This window comes from Cryptomeria japonica, chromosome 2 (genome assembly GCF_030272615.1).
Source record: "Cryptomeria japonica chromosome 2, Sugi_1.0, whole genome shotgun sequence".
Classification (NCBI taxonomy): Eukaryota; Viridiplantae; Streptophyta; class Pinopsida; order Cupressales; family Cupressaceae; genus Cryptomeria; species Cryptomeria japonica.
This window is the reverse complement of record NC_081406.1, coordinates 653,763,804-653,781,669: the sequence shown is the minus strand read 5'-3', so window position 1 is coordinate 653,781,669 and position 17,866 is coordinate 653,763,804. Positions and strand designations below refer to the sequence as shown.

Below are 17,866 nucleotides of genomic sequence, written 5' to 3'. Positions count from 1 at the left end.
CTCCTTGTTCCCAACTTCTCCTCTACAAGTGAGACCTTTGTACCTGTAGGTCCTGGCTAAAGAATAGAACAAGAACTCATGAAAAAAGTCCTATTCGCCTCCAGATTCCTTAGTTGGCTGTCTAGGTTGTCACTGATCATACGGGCCCAGTCTATCATTTTTACTCCATTGATTATTTCATTAGTGAAATAATACATCCAGGGTTCGAATGGAGCTCCCTAAGGATTTCCTATTATTCTATTGAGCAAGACAATCATGTCCCCAATGTCCTCCTTGAAGTATGCTCGCACTAGGCTCTTTCTTTAGAGTTTGGAGGCGCCCTTCCTCGGCTTGTCTAGCCAAGAATGATTAACTATGGCATCATATTCTTCCAGGTGATCATGGTACAGACTGTCAGCTTCATCCTTGGTCATATATACTGTGTTGTGGTACTCAAGGATCCTGAAGGCCTCTCTGATGGCCTCATCGCTGACATTCGCCAACACTCTTCCATAAGTGCAACAATATCCTTACTGATGGGGTTGTAGTGTTGGCACATTCAACTACTAGTTCATTGCACTGCATGGTGGGGAGGAAGCCAGCAGCGTGCACGATACCACTCTTCATCATTTTCCGCGCAATGGTGATAGGCACGAGGTTGTCCAGACCAAACATTCGCTTCTTAAACTCCCTCAGATTGATGTGTCCAAGGTTGGTGTCACTGATGTTCTTCCACTTGGAAGTCATCCTTGACTCTGGAGGAGCATCTTTATCTACTTGGAACTTCATGGTGCTTAAGACCTACAGATGAATGATAAAAACTTTAAGTTAGAAAAATTCTGCAGAATTTCGAAAAAAAAAATAATGAGGCTACGAAATGGCTAAGTGTTGGAAAATTTTCTTAGCCACAAAAGTTGAATTTTCACCTCCAGACCCTTAGCCTTGAAGCTGGTTGAAGTCACCATCAAGTGTTAAAACTTTCGAAAATTTTCATACTTAGCCACAAAAATTGAATTTTCACCTCTAGATCCTCAGCCTTGAGGTCGGTTGAAGTTACCATCAAGTGTTAAAATTTTCAAAAACTTTCATACTTAACCAAAAAAATTGAATTTTCACCTCCAGACCCTCAGCCTTGAAGCTGGTTGAAGTCACCATCAAGTGTTAAAAGTTAAAACTTTCGAAAATTTTCGTACTTAACCAAAAAAATTGAATTTTCACCTCCCGACCCTCAGCCTTGAGGTCGGTTGAAGTTACCATCAAGTGTTAAAATTTTCAAAAATTTTCATACATAACCCAAAAAAATAATTTTCTTTCTCCAAAATTTTTGAAAAAAAATCATTTATTAAATTCCAGAAAATATTCAGAAAATTCACAATTTTAGTTTTACCTCCAACTTGGATAGGAATAAGGCTAGACTTCTCTCCAAAATATTGAGAAAATTTAGAAAAGATGCCTTTCTCCAGAAATCTGTAAGCGTTCTGCTAAAAAAAATATTATCCCACTTCCAGCAATATCTAGAATTTCCTCCAGATAATCTTCAAACTGACATACTTTACTAAGCTCTCCTTAGTAATTTTGAACTTGATGTAATAATGAATTTGATAATGAAGTATTTGTAGACAAGTTTTAAGCAAAACCCCTAAAATCATCAAACTCATACTTCTAATTCTAAAAAAACTTTCCATTTTGATTTAAGTTTGAAGATATTCATTAATCCTCCAATATTCCCTTTCAAAAAAACTTTCCATTTTGAATTAATATCTCAATAAATTTTTAATATTCCCTCAATATTCTCAAAAAAACTTTCCATTTTGGATTTATTTTGAGGATTTTTTTTTATTTAGATATTTCTTCATTTTGGATTTAATTTGAATTCTCTGTGGATTTTGTTGACTTTGTTTTACCTTCCATGTGTAGGTTGATTTTTCGAATTTTATCTCCATCTTTTTCAAATTTTGGCGAATTTTGCCAACCTCTCCAAGGTATGGCGGACTTTGTCTAGAACTCCTTCGTGGCCTCTATTAACGTGAAAAATTGACCAAGGCATTGGGGCGGACTTTGATGTTGACTCCTCCATGGCCTCCTTTACCTTGGCGGACTTTGGTGTTGACTCCTTCATGGCCTCTCTAGGTGGGGCGGACTTTGGAGTAGGCACCCTCAAGCTCTCCATCATCCTGGCAGACTTTGGCTATGACACCCATGGACCCTCCTAGCCTATGGCAGACTTTGGAGGTTGCTCCCAACACTTGGCAAGCCTGGGTGGACTTTGTTGTTAGCTCCTTCCTTGAGCGGACTTTGGAGACACCTCCTAGGGCAGACTTTAAGCATCCCTCCTCTTGGGCGGACTTCAACCTTAGCCCCTTCCTGGCTTCTCAAGCTTTGGCAGACTTTGGCTTGGCCTCCTTCATGGCCCCTTTAGACTTAGGCGGACTTCAACCTTAGCCCCTTCATGGCTTCTCAAGCTTTCGCGGACTTTGGCTTGGCCTCTTCATGGCCCCTTCAACCCATGGCGGACTTTGACCTCTGCTCCCACATAACCTCCATCAAGGTGGGGCGGACTTTAGCCTTAGCACACATGTGGCCCCTATAGACTTGGGCGGACTTCAACCCTTGCTCCTCCATGGTCTCCTTAGGTGGGGCGGACTTTAGACAAGGCTCCTCTTGCTTGACTTAGCATCTTGGGCGGACTTCTAGCAAGGTTTCCACATGACTATGGCAGGCTTTGGTGTCTTCTCCATCTTGGGCGGACTTCTAGTGCTTCTCCTCATTGGGCGAACTTTGATCACTCCTCCTCCTTAGCCTCCCAACCTTGGGCAGGCTTTGGAGAGTGCTCCTTCGTGGCCCCTTCAAACTTGGGTGGACTTTAGCTTGGCCTCTTCACGGCCCCTTCATGGGCATGGCGGACTTTAGCTTTAGCCCCTTCATGGCTTCTCAAGCTTTGGCAGACTTTAGGCAAGGCACCCACATAACCTCCCTAAGGCATGGCGAACTTTGATGAGAGCACCCACACAGCCTCCTAAGGCATGGCGGACTTCATGCATGGCTCCTTCATGGCCTCTTCAACCATGGTGATGGGGTTTGAACCTGCGGAAACACTTCAAAACCCTTGTTAGCCAGACTGAGAAGAATTTTCAAAGAAATTTCAAAATTTCACAGTTTAATCTAATTAAACCGAATTAACTTGAAATTTGAAATCCGTGCTTAGGTGGATCATCTGAAAAAGCAAAAAGCCTAAAATCTAGGGATCCAGCTTTTTAGATCAAGACTTGGAATTTTCGGGTTCCGGTCGAAGTAGGTCAATGGCACAAGTGTAAACCCTAGGTTTCCCTTCCGAAAAAGCAAAAAGCAGAGATCCCTAAAAAATAGGGAAAACTTTCTAAAAAACGCTATACCGAGTATTGGGCTAAAAATGCCAAAAACGAAACTTCCTAAAAAATAGGAAAAAGCAAAAAAAGCAAACTTTCTAAAAATAGAAAGTTGTCCAAATTCGTCCAAATCAATTGTGATCTTCGTCCTTTGGCCTCTCTAAGCACTCTGGTGGTGTTCACACTTCGGAATCATCTAACTTGCAAAAAACTAACTTTCAATCGTCAAGGCCTGAAATGCTCTGAACTGGACAAGGCTTGGTGAAACTGCAGCAAAAGGTCACAGGATACTAACAAAATCCTAGAAAGCAGGAAAAGAGAGGGTCCCCATTTGCAATGGGGCGATGTGTGAAAAAGGTCACAACAGGTCCTACGCCCACGCTACAGGTACGACAACCAAAGGCAGAGGTCGTACAACAACCAAGAGCAATTCGTATGGACCACAGGAAGAATATCATACAGTGTTGTACGAGGATCGACAAATGTACAGACAAGGAAGCAGTTTATAAAAAATTTGAAGGCATCAGTTTGGAAATCCGTGTCGTCCGTACGATGTTAGGCACAGAGTTGAAACAAATTGCAGAGGTTGTACGACCAAAGGAGAGAAGCATACAGACCTATCCGTACATCACACCAGCAACAGTGAGCACAATGGTCCGTACAAATTGGCAGAGCACACTTGCAAACTGTTATAATAACGGTCAGGGACTAAACAAAAACAAGAAAACAGGGCAAAGCAGCTGCAGTGCAACCATGACCGCTACAGACCCAGCCAGCAGCAGCAAGAAGGCCAAAATCAGGACAAAAATACAGAAAGATCCAGAGGGAATCACTATCGAGAATGTAGCCTTTGAGAGCATGACTGGCAGCGAATGTCGAACTTGGTGGGAGGAAACCCCTCCCGACCATGTGATAAAGGACTCCCTCAAGAAGGCATAGGTAGACCATGCCATCCAGATGCCGACATTCAACATCAAGAATTTTGAGTCGGTGTTATGAACTATGGTGTCTAGATACAACCTCCAGGAAAGGGCTTCCATTATTCAGTTCCAGGGCTGCACGGTACGAGTTTCCTTCAAGGCGAAAGATTTCAAGAGGGTATTTGGTATACCCAAGAAGGGGGCATCTGCAGCGAAACCAGCCAAGAAGCTCACCAAGGAGAAAAAGAAGCGGTTGTTGGACTTGGTATGCGGTTGTTGGACTTGGTATGCAGAGATGACCTCACAGAAGAGCAATGGAAGAGTGCCTGGTCTGACAGTAGGGGATTGAAGCGTTCTTTTATTGCACCAGGAGAATGGAGAATGCTCATGGACTTGGTAAAAATTCGGCTCACAGGGGCCAGCTGTGCATCCGATATAGCCATCTGGATGATAGGGTTCATGAATGGCATTAAGTGTGGCAAAGTTTACAACTGGGGGTAGATTTTGGCAGAGAGGATTCATGATTTCCTCAAGCTGGAACACAAGACATTTTACAAGTGCCACCACGCCATCAACCTCTTCTTGGTTGTCGTACGCCTGCAAGTGTCGTCGGAGATGTGGAGGACTTTCGAACTGCGCGGAAGGGTGGAACCTAATAAGCCATCCATGTACTATTATGCCCATCTGGACACGCTTGGTGACACCACGCAGCCGGCAAAGAGGAGGAAGTTGGACTTGTCCGTTGAAGTCGAAGATGACAGCAACATCGAGGATTCCGAGGAGGAGGCCGAAGAAACTGAGGAGCAAGAGAGTGGAGATGAGGGGTTCCGTATGGCACCATACACGGCAGGAGAGGATGAAGGGGAAGCGAAATCACAGCAGCAGGAAGAGGAGAAAGAGGAAGAGCAGCAGGGAGGGCTGCGAGCATAGTGGAAGAGCACGCAGGTGAAATTTACACCCCCAAAATTGTCCTCTTCAGCACACTTGGTACCACAGGAAGCACTTACAGTGGCGAGTCCGGTAGGGGACGTACGACCAGTAGGGGTGTTGTTCCGGAAAATTAATGAAGGAGAACCACCGACACAGCGACAGGTGTCACTGTCGCAGATTAGTCTAGCTATACTCGAGTCACAAGTTGCACCAGTCGCAGAACATACCAGTAGGCTTGATCATACGATTAGTGACCTAGGTGGTGGGAGTATGACAGACCGTACGGTGGCAGAGGAGGCCATACAACATAGTCCGAATAAAATGGTTCAGGAGACAACCGTACCAGGGGAAGAAGAGGTAGTCGTACAGGAAATCGATACTAGCACAGCAGGTTTGGGTACTGGCACAGCAGATACTAGTACGGTACCAGCAAAGAAAGAGGAGTCGGGGGATGTACCGATGACGGGAGATGGTTTGGAGCAGTTGACAATACTAGAGACACTGACGGATGAAGATATAGATGCATCGTTGGATGGGTGGCTGGGGCAGTTTGCACTCACACCTCACCCTCCCCCCTCGCCTTCACCACACGCCATGGCCGTTGGACCGAACCAAACACAGAACAGGACCACCCCTATCACAGATCAAGATGAGAGGATGTCTACTGAGGAGCAGAATAGAGAAACGGGAAGGGGTGGGCAGAGCCTGAAGATCACCAATGTTTGGGAAAGTGAGTCCGAAGGACTACTGGTCGGACTTCACCTCACGCCACCAGACCCTAGCAATCTAGCAGGCTCGCTCCAGCGGTTCCTTGGGGAGCTACAGGGGATTTCAGATATAGCATGTGGAATGGCACAGTTGACTGGGCAGATGGATGTCGGCAACTCTGCCAACGCTGAGAAGCTGCGCCGCTTCATGACTTCTGGATGTGCGGACGAGTTTGCATGCCACTTTGAGCAACAAGGGTGGCCAGACAGTAGTATGCCGGAGATGGTACAAGAATGAACGCGCATGCGACTGGTGGAGGGAGTGGGCACCTTGGGCGCCACCTTGCGCAGTATGGAGGGATCTTTTCGGGATGTCTATCTGCAGATGCGACAAAGTCAAATAGAGCAGTAGACACAGCGGTTGTATACAGCGAAACTGAAGAAGGAAGGGGAGAAACACGCGAAGTTAGCCGCAGTAGAGAAGAACCTGAGGACTGAGCTAGAGACGCAGGTGACTACTTATGAGGCACGTTGCAACATGCAGAAGGAGGTACAAGTACTAGCAGCACAAGTGGCTGAGCTTACTCTATAGATGGAACAAAAGGACAAAAAACTATTGGAGGCCGCACACATGGTGAAGAAGGCACGGGAACGGCAATTGATGGCAAAAAAGAACCTCAAACTCCACACAGGCCAACAACCTTCTTCTTCGACCACCACAGGGACGCCTCCTCCCCCTTCTCAGTATTAGTCTTTTGTTTTGTTTTCCAGCTAGTGTTGTCTTAGTCGTCTGGAAGACAACTACTTTTTGGGGGGGTTGATGTTAGGGGTCAATAACACATGTTAGTTTGTAGTTGGGATGGATGTTTATGTTTGGTTATGTTTGAATCGCCGAGAGGTTCCCGTGGGGTAGTAAGTAGTTAGTGACGGTTGGCAACTTGGCCAACCGTCGAGTCTATATATGATTTGGATGGAACATCGGCAAGGACGGTATTGTACAGACATATTCTTGAGAATTCAATAAAGATATCATTCTTCTGGTATAGCTGTTTTGTTATTGGTACTCATGCTTTGACATATGAATGTTCTGTTACATGAATAGTTGGTACGTGTGGGATATCCTTATTTTATCCGTGAGTTTACCAACCTCACATTAAGGACTAAACAGGTGTTCCTGCCTCTTGTGGGCCAAGTGATGAATTGATTACCACAAGGGATGGAACTGGTCATAGTTGGAAGTTCCTACCCCTTGTGGGCCAAATTATGAATTTATTACCCAAGGGATGGAACTGGTCATAGTTGGATGTTCCTACCTCTTGTGGGCCAAATGATGAATTGATTACCCCAAGGGATGGAACTGGTCATAGTTGGACATTCTTGCCTCTTGTGGGCCAAGTGATGAATTGATTACCCCAAGGGATGGAACTAGTCATGATTGGACGTTCCTGCCTCTTGTGGGCCAAGTGATGAATTGATTACCCCAAGGGATGGAACTAGTCATACTTGAACGTTCCTGCCTCTTGTGAGCCAAGTGATGAATTGATTACCCCAAGGGATGGAACTAGTCATGCTTGAACGTTCCTACCTCTTGTAGGCCAACTGAAGAATTGATTACCCAAGGGAACAAGAATAAACTGCATTCCTATGGCCTTGCCTTTATAAGAAAGCTCATGTACATTGTATGGAGATCCATTTTTTTTTGCATCATTGATAGGAATGCAGTTTATTCTCGTCTATTTTGTTCTCTTTTTCTTTTGTGCTATTCATTGGCCTCTAGAACTTGGGTTGCTATAGGCAAATTCTTACACTACCAAACTAAGCAATGATTGGTTATAGGATAATTAGCTAGTCATAATGTTTATTGTAATCTACCTATTCACTATGTCTACATGCATTCATGTGTATGCTTTGTGTTTTTATGTGAATGTTCCATGTTTGGTTCATACCTGATGTGTTTCCAACATATCTACTATATGAGCACCTTCCTAATGTAAGCCTTCTGTCTAAAATATGCTTCGCATCATGTTTGATGTGTTTTCAGCAAGTTTATTCCATGTGTGTTTCCAAAGCCATTTCATATTGGGAATCATTTGAACACTCCATGATCATTGCTTGAGGACAAACAATCTTGGTTGGGGCGGACTATAATGTTCGCACTTTGAAATAGGATTTAATAATAAAATTAAAATACAAACGAATAAAATTAAATATAATTAAAATTTAATTAAGAATGAATGGTCAAAAGGCCTGAAATGAAAAGTTGTGACTCAAATATGAGATTTATAAGGGAGAAGAGAACCTCATTTTTGAGGGCGGAGGAGAAGAAAGATGGAGCATGTGAATCAAGGAAGAATCAATGGAAGAAGGAAGGAATAGGAAGTAAATAAGGAAGTGACTCTTCCAACGGAGGGCAGAAATTATGAAAGGTTGTGACTCTTTCAACAAGCACAAATGATGAAAGGTCGTGACTCTTTTGAAGGGTGGTGATTGTGAAAGGTTGTGACCATTACAAAGGGTGGACATGATGAAGAGGTGTGACCCTCCCTCACATTGGAAGATATAAGTGAAGAAGGTTTCATTTGATGAGGACATGGAAGCATAGCAGGAGTTCTCATTAAGCAATCAGATCAGACCTGAACCATGATAGTCTAATCTCTTGTGGGCAAAATATAAGGTGATTCAAATAGTGCACATTACAATATCCCAGGGAGTGAAAGAGGATAAGAGTGTTGGTCTCTAGCCACAAATAGCCATCATATGTTAATCAAATGATCTGCAGGACTCTGTTAGCCCCTGCACCTTCCAAGGAAGGTAAGAGACATCCCAACCTCCCCTGGGACTTTCAGCAACTTCCTCTCATCCTCTTCTTGAACATGCAATTTTCATTTTAGCTGCTGCCATTAAGTTTTTGGTTTTCCTTGAACTTCTAGTTTTCTTTTGCTCAGTTTGATATGTCAGATTTCTCATTTCATTTTTGCTTCATTTAATGCTTTATTATGCCTGCTTATTTCAATTTTCATCTATCATACGTTTCATATCTTGTTTTTGTCTCTACATACAATGCACCTTTTGGTAGTTTCTTCATCACTTCTTCAGACTTAAAGGATTGGTTTTGTGCTCAACTTCTTTGACATTGGTTTTGCTAAGAGATATTGTTTAGTTGCCCTGTATAATTTATTTCATTGCTAATTTTGAATTTTATTCCCTAACCAATGCCCTTGCAGACTCTAGCAATTCACTAGCATACACAAAGCTCAATAGCAATTGCTTTCCTAAAAACACGTAGAAACTAGAAAAGCCTAGAAAGACCAACGCATGTTTGTTGCAGGGATTGCTATTACAAAAAAAGCAAAAAGAAATATTGTATTTCTTTTTCTCCTTTTATTGCCTATTTTAGCTTCAAATTTTCTCCCACTATCTTGCACACAACCCATATTCTTGCCAAACCATCCACTACACAGATTACATCTCTTCTACTTAATCCCTTATGTCCTAAGAGATCACAAGCTCCAAAAGTTCTTCTTTAACTGTACCACACAATCAGAAATAAGAACCAGATCCACATGGGCCCCTCCAATCCTTTCTTCTACTCTTCCTAGAGTTACCTATTAATTGCCCATTTTCCTATACCATTCTTGCCTTTCCCATATTGCCACTACCTTCTCCACTGTTCACCCCAAGAATGGCCACAAAATATTACAGTCTTGGACCATTGTTCATATGGAGATAGTGTGGCCCTTAGTAGAATCGGCCTTTGAGGAGCTCTACTCAAAAGGTTGGATCTGCTCATCATACAAGTCCCGTGGTGGAAATGACATGAAACTTGTGAGGATTAACTGGAAATATCCCCAGCAAATATATCCAGGGAACTCAATACACACCATGGTAACTGTTTCCACATATTTCAGCCAACCCCTGGGCATTGCTGGCAGTTTCTAGCATGCAGAAGCATCCATGTAAATCCAAAATCCATTTCCAAGCAAGCAAAAAAGGTTTCCAAGATTCACAAGCCTAAAATTAGAAATATCACAATGAAGTCAATAAACATAAGAGATAGCCTCATCAACTTAATTTGTGTCTTGTACAAACTTTGAAACCCATCTTTGGTAGCAGACTATCTTCTAGGAATTTGAATATGCTATTTGTTGCCTCCTCTAATTGGAAAGGCCTTCTCAGGATTGTAAGCATATGCTTAACAGACTCAATATCAAGCGCATATGCTTAACAGCCTCAATATCAAGACTAGTGAGACAGCAGGTTTTTCATTAAAATTGGATAGTTGTTAAAATTTTGAGAGTTATGCAACACCTTTCCAACTATTTATTAGCAGAGTTCAATGAGTATCTCACAACCTCTTTCCAACTTTTTATTATCCAAGCTTAAAACATTCTCTTTCAATAATCATTTCAATTGTTACATTGATTAATTAATGCATGTCCATGTCCAATCACTTGGAGAGCAAGGGCAAAATCAACAAACAATATTTTTCAACTTACAGCAGCAAACAACATTAAATTTCCCAGTGCATACTTACACAAACTATGCACATTGAGCATCAAATATAAGCTAAGTATTTTCTATTCAAGGAACCAAAATATTTTCTTCACCGAAACTAAGCTCACTAAATTGATGAGAATGTATTCATTAACAATATAAAATAAATTTATGGCAATTACAAGGTAATGCATTTGTGGCACTGATTTTCACGGTCTAGCTAATCCATCTCAAACTAGGTTTCATTACACTGGACAAAGAAACAATTCTAGTCAAAATGTAGTATTCCTTGAAAAACATTTATAGCATTGAATTCACAAACCTGTTCTTCCTGAAGCTTTCAAAGCCATAGATATCCAGGACACCAATTTCAGATACAGAATCTGGATCTTGCCCAATTGATTTGTTGATTTTATCAACCAACCTGTAGCAAGGTAAGTAGAATCATCTCTCCATCCAAGTACATAGAAGCCTCATAATTTTAAAGACAATAGAGAAAGAACTATAAAAATGGTATGAGATATGGACCAATCAAACAATCGTGAATATACAGTCTTTGCCAGAGCATCACGATTGATTGCAGCGGCAGGAGGATCAAGAGATTTTGTAATGTTCCCCTCCCGAGTCACAATAATGCGGGTGCATAGTGCATCTTGTAGTACTTTTGCATCACACCTGAGACAAGGAAAATAAAGCTCAACACTGCTTTCTAGTTTTGACACAAAATCCTCAAGGGGCAAAGTTTTAATCATGCATTTATGGCTTTTCTTAAACTGCATTTTTTCATTAAAGTGCTTATTTGATAATTTTTACATTGCTATGCTTGACAATATCTAATTTTTCCTTATTTATCTTCTAGGTGAACATGATGCTAAAACCATACTCATTTACAAGAACACAAATATTACACAATTAGCAAGCCTACTAAATTCATTCTTTGAAATCCATAAGAGGATTTTTAATTTTGTGTTTCAGTGACAGATTGGAGTGTTCTATAGTGTGTAATGAAATTGCATAGCACAAGAGAAGAATATAAGAGAAAGGAAGATGCAAATACTTTATTATAATAAGCCACTTTGAGGGGGCAACCTCCAAAAGTCTTGCAATACAATGCTCAACAGCTACTCACTACAGGATTAATTTGGCAATATTAATCCCCAATCCCAATGAGGCCAACCTAGCTTACAATAAATATACTTATGCAATAATAAATGAATAAAATAACGATAATGTGAGCCATATTTGGCAATCACATATCCCCATATATTCAATGGGTTAAGGGTGTAGCATGCCCTAACCCTTCAAACAAGTGTTATTCTCAACATGGATTGATTGTAGAAGCTTGTGCATAAAAGCTTCATCTTTCATAGGCAAGTTCTTCCACTTGATGAGATACTCTATTATTAACCTGGTCCTTAGTTTCTTTGAGCATATCTGCAAAAATTCTTTGAGATCAAGATGATTCTACCCTCTTCATCCAGCTCAAGCAAAACTACCTGTGCTGAAATTCGTTGTCCAATAAATTTCTTTAAACAAGAGAACTGAAAAAGTGGATGTATATTTGTTATTGGGGGTAACTCTAACTTGCATGCCAAACTACCAATCTTCTATGAAATCTGATAAGGACCATAATATTAGGTAAGAACTTGTTATCCTTCTTTTCATACTTGATGGACATTTTCTTAAAAGGTTGAAACCACAAAAAAAAGCAATCTCCCACTTCAAAGTTCCTTTCACTCTAGTGATAGTCAACCTGTTGCTTCATCTAGTTTTGCACCATGGCCAAATTCCTCTTGAGATTGTATCTCTTGTTGATGTGGAATGTGATCTTCCATACTGTGAACTCTTGGTGGTGTAGAATGTGATCTTCCATAGTGTGAACTCTTGGTAGTGATGATGGATTCTCTAGAGGAATAATTTTCCTCAAGCCCTATTGAATCTTTTTTGAGCAACTTTTGCATTTACTGAGAACTTACCATTTGTGGAATCTTTGCTTCCAATACACTTAATTCAAATTTATTACCATTGCACTAGTTCCTTGCGGCAATAGTTCATGCCCTGCAATGTGGCATCACTATTTGCTAGGTAAACCATTCAAACTTCAGTCAAATCACCAGGGGTTGAAATACATCTTCACTCAACCCAATCTCAATGCACGACAAAGACAGTGGTTAGAACTAATCTCTGATTATGATTTTGAGATCAACTACATCAAGGGTAAGGAAAACCAGGTGGCAGACGCTTTGAGTCGTCGGCACCATATTAGTGTCATTACTGTAGTGCATACTGATTTTAGAAACCGTGTTCTTCGGTTGTTAGGAGGGGATAGATATTACCAACAGCTAAAAGAAGCCCCTACGACTTGATCCCCAAGATCCTCGGTATGAAGGTTTCCGGATTGAAACCGATGGACTATTAAGATACCAAGGCAGGATGTATATACCCAAGTCTGCTGAATTAAGGAATTTGGTATGGAAAGAAATACACTCTGCACCCTACTCCGGACATCTAGAAGTTACTAAACTCCTAGCTGACATCAAACCCTTGTATTTTTGGAAAGGGATGAAAAAGGATGCTGCAAGGTTTGTGGCCAGTTGTTTTGAATGTGAGTTAGTTAAAGCCGAATATCAACACCCAGTAGGGTTGTGTTGATGTGTTTTTTATGCACATGCGAACACAGAACAAAATACCTAAAGGTACCTTATCCTCTCTTGAATAAAGTCTCCGAATGCTGAAGATGTCGCGAAAAGGATCAATCGGGATGACTTCAAGGTTCTTTGTTGTAGGATCTCTACGTGTGGATAAGCTCTTTGTGGTATGATGTGATTTGCTGGAATCACAAGGGGACTTACACTTGTCGACCTAAACGTCTGATTTGCTTTGAATATTGCTGGAACACAGGATTTCACTGGCTTAGATTTGAAAAAAGGAAAAAAAAGACGAGGGCGAGGAAAGGATCTAATCCTAACACTAAGAATGCAGGAGCAATGAATGATCTTTGATGAAATTCTAACTAAGTCTTGTTTTGACATCCCAGGACCATCTCCACAAGGTTAGTGCGATCTTCAAAGGAAAGCTTTATGATGTTCAGATCATCACTATAGGCATAGACACCATCAGGTTGATGCATATCAATGAAGAAGCGAAAATTGAAGTTAAGCTTAAGCTGAATGATTCCAGTTGACTACACAAGGCAAGTCTACAATCAACAAACTGCTAGCAGTATGGATATACGAATTTCACCATCAATCAAACACATTTCTTCCACTCATCTAATAACATGAAATCAAATATGAGAAGTATAGAGACCATGCAAATTGTTGAATCGACCCATAAATTTCACCATTTCTTCAATGAAGTTTTACAAGTCTTTTACAACAACATCTTGGCAACAATCTTTGCCTTCTCTCTCTACTCTACTCTAATTGTTATTCTATCAACTGACTATCTACTATTAGCTAACTATTCACCTTCTAACTACTCTCTATTTTCTATTCGCTAACTCTCTTCTATTCTATTAGACTTTACAAAATGAAGAGTTGGGGCTTATATAGTGCCCTTAATACAATTCAATGGCTAAGATCAATCTGAGATCAATGGCCAAGATTCAACAATGAAAACCCTAATTAGGGTTTGTTACAACAAACTCAATTCTGACCAATGAAATAATTGTATTAATTGGACACATGTCTTCTCTGGAAAAATTCGACCAATGGATAGCTGGGGTAGGTACATCGAAGTTTGTGCCATCTCCCATGAGTTAGGTACATTGAATCTGGACATGCTGAGGTGGACCACACCGACTGGAGGAGCGATGACTAGGATGCCACCTCATCTGACACTTGGTTGATGCCAATTTGATGTTGCTGCGAAGCTAGCTTTAATTAACTCTTCTAAAACTATCTGCTTCTTCAACGAACCCTTGCTCTAACTCCTTTTGTCTTTGATGTGCAGGATGATGATGTACCTCACCCTGGAATGCTAGATTGGAAGAAATTATTCCTAATGATGCTTGACCGAAGAAGGCCGTCCTTGTCAATGCTGGACTGGAGGAGGTCGCCCTTATCCTTGCTTGATCTTCTTTAATGATACTGAGCTGGAGGAGATCATCTTTGTCCTGGACCGGATCTTCTTTGATGAGAGCCTGCCAACTTGTAGATCCTCTGGGCTTGGGAGTCACCATTTGATGCCTACACAAAAATTCCAAAATTAGTCTTTAAGCATTATATTTTAAAGTGTAGAAATTAAGACTCTCCAAAGGGAAGATTCAAGATACTGATTAGGAAATTTCGTGATAAATCCAGAATTCTTCATTTCCTAATTAATTAATCTATCAAAATCAAACTCTCAAGCCTTAGACTTTTTTCAAAAATTGCTATGAAATTAAAACAAGCCTCGACGAAGAATATCAAAATGATTTCCATACCTTCTCTTGAGTACTTAACTCTAAGACATCCGAAAATGATGAAAGAAGACTGGATTTTACTAGACAAGGTTTAGATTATAATTTTCCCTTGGATGAATTACGCCTCCATTAGTCTTTAAAAGAGCTCCACCTTCCACTAGCTTCTTCAAAATCTGGAAATTCGCCTTCAAATACCTTCCAAAATCTGGAAATTATCCTCCAATCTAGCAAGAAATCTGCCTCTCCAATTTGCTCCTCAATTTCGCACTTAGAAGGATGAATGAATGATTTGCAACTTGAGGCAATACTCCCTCATTATATAGAGCGCTCACCTCACTCAACCATGAGGCCGACCTAGTTTTTTTAATAATAAAATAAGATAATAATCCATTAAAAAGGAGGCCGACTTGCTTGCAAAAGCCAATAAATGTGTTTGAGAGCTCAATTTGTTTTTTTTTTAATTTTAAAAATTAATTTTAGTGCCTCCAAGGTGGATTTTTTAATTATTTCAAGGCCTAAAAATTAATTTATTAAAAAATTAATGCAAATTTATTTTAATCCTCCCAAATGTTTGGAATTTAGCAAATTTGGTGATTTTGAGGGATATCAACACTTGACTAAGGTATTAATGAAGAATATCAATAACTTCGCCCTGGACCCTTAGCAAGGGTCAGGAGTGATTTTTCAAATTAGGCCTTGAATACCTTATTTTTGCACGTCCAAAACTTCATCTAGATATCTTAAATGGCATCTTTTACTGGAGTGTGGGTAAAGGGAGATGTCCTTGTTTCATCTATGTCCAAAACTTGACTTTTTTCCATGCAAGATGAGAGCTATTCAAAATTTCGCCCTAGGCCCTCAACAAGGGTCAGGAGCGAATTTACCTTTGTTGCCCAAAATTCACCATTTTTCAAGCATCCAAACCTTTGAATGATATTCAACCTTCCTTCCAGGAGACCCTGCACATAAAAATTTAGCCAAAATTAGTGACAAATAGGCTCAAATAGGATTTTCGCTCTGGACCCTCAGCAAGGGTCAGGAGCGAAATTCCTAATCTTGGTCAAAATTCATCATTTCCTTCAAGGTTTTCAATCAATTCCAAAGTCCAAACAAAATGCTTTGCAAATCAAAATTTGGTCAAATAAGGCAAGGAATGAGTCCTAGGTTGATTTTCGCCTTGGACCCTCTGGAAGGGTCAGGGGCGAGATTCGCTTTGGACCTCCTGAGAGGGTCAGGAGCGAAATTAGCTTTGGACCCTCAGGAAGGGTCAGGAGCGAAATTTGACTTTTTGAACTCTCTGTCGGGATAATTTTATGGAATATAACATTTAAGTATAAGTGACATTTAAGTGAAAGGTAGAAGGAAATGTCACTTATACTTTAAGTTATATTCCATATATACTTTCAGGATGTTTGAGAGTGGTTTCAGACCTCCTCGAGCTATATTGCAAAATCTAGTTTTTGGAGGATTTTCAGTTTTCCAGACTTAGTCAAATTTCAGGATCAGGACATTCCAGACTTCATTACTCACCAACTTGACCTAACTCAAGCAGAACCTGCTATCCAGGTGATCCCCTCGGCGACACTCAAAAACGAAAGGCTAACAGACAAAACCCTAAAAGACCTAGAAAACAAACCTTAGAAAGCAAAAAGCAGGGGTCCCCATTTGCAATGGGGCGATGTGTGAAATGGTCACAACAGGTTGTTAAAGCCCAACGCAATACCTGACTGGAAATGGCAGATAATCAGCATGGACTTTGTCCAAGGATTGCCTATGTCGAGGAAAAAGCATAATGCCATTCTGGTAGTGGTTGACAGATTAACAAAAGTAGCTCACTTTATTCCAGGCAACCTAACAGATGGAGTGCCTATCATTGCCTATAAATTTGTGCAAGAGATATTTCGGTTACATGGATTACTAGGAAAAATCATTTCAGATAGGGATGCTAGAATGACATCCAGATTTTGGCAGACTTTATTTACAGCCTTAGGAACTCAGTTGAATATCAGCTCAGCATATTAGCCGGAAACATACGGCCAAACACAAAGGGACAATCAGGTTTTAGAGGACCTTTTGAGAATGTATTGCATGGATCAGCAGTACAAGAAGGAAGATTACCTTCCTTTGGTTGAGTTTGCCTACAACAATTCCTACCAGTCATCCATCAAGATAGCACCCTTCGAAGCACTATATGAGAGAAGGTGTAGAACTACTATCAGCTAGGTTAAGCTAGAAGATAGGATAACCCTCGGTCCAGAAATGCTCTCGAAAATGGAAGAGCAAGTAAAGCTGATCAGAAAAAGGTTAGTAGGAGCTAACTATCGGCAGATGTAGGACCCTTTGAAGTCCTAGAGATCATCAACCCGATCGCCTACAAAATTGCTCTACCACCAAGTCTTGCCCGATTGCATGATGTATTTCATGTTTGTTATCTAAAAAAGTATGTTTCTGATTTTGCACAGATGATTGACTGGAACTCCTTTCAAGTACGGGACCCAGGGGTGGTCATGATCAAGCCAGTCACGGTGCTCGAGGTACGTAAGCATCGCTTATGTAACAGGGAGGTCACTCAGTGCAAGGTCTAGTGGGATCAGTACTCTGAGGACATTGCCACCTGGGAAGATTATAATTAAATACATCAAAGATTCCCTCATTTGTTTAATGTTTTCAACAATTGAACTTGTTCCTTTAAAAGTTGTATAAACAATGTAAATTGCATGTTTGTTTTTAAATGATACTTTTAATCATCAAGGACGATGATTCATAAGGAGAAGGATATGTTACATCCCACTTGTGCCATGTTTAAATGCTATATATTTACACCATGTTTTTTGTGCCCTAGACATTTTTATGCTATATTTACGCAATGTTACTTGTGCCTAGTTGTTTCATGTTATTTATCCTCAATGCAATGATTCACAACTTTTATATTGATGTTTTGATGTTAAATATAATGACATATAAGATGTTTTACTTCTGTTAATTATATTCCAATGTCAAGTCATGACAGGATTACAAGCTAACTGTTTGAATTGGCCAAGAGTGTGCAAGAGTTCGTCATCCTCT

General features: G+C 40.6%; 1 protein-coding gene across 1 annotated transcript in view; it reads right to left on the bottom strand.

The window, feature by feature from the left end:
- Nucleotides 1–17,866, bottom strand: part of LOC131038390 (myosin-11) — a 298,247-nt gene that overhangs the window by 190,678 nt on the left and 89,703 nt on the right. Inside the window, exons 10-11 of the mRNA XM_057970810.2 lie at nt 10,924–11,070; nt 10,718–10,819 (exon numbers count right to left, since the gene is read on the bottom strand). Coding sequence (XP_057826793.2) covers nt 10,718–10,819; nt 10,924–11,070 — 249 coding nt within the window. The remainder of the gene's footprint in view (nt 1–10,717; nt 10,820–10,923; nt 11,071–17,866) is intronic.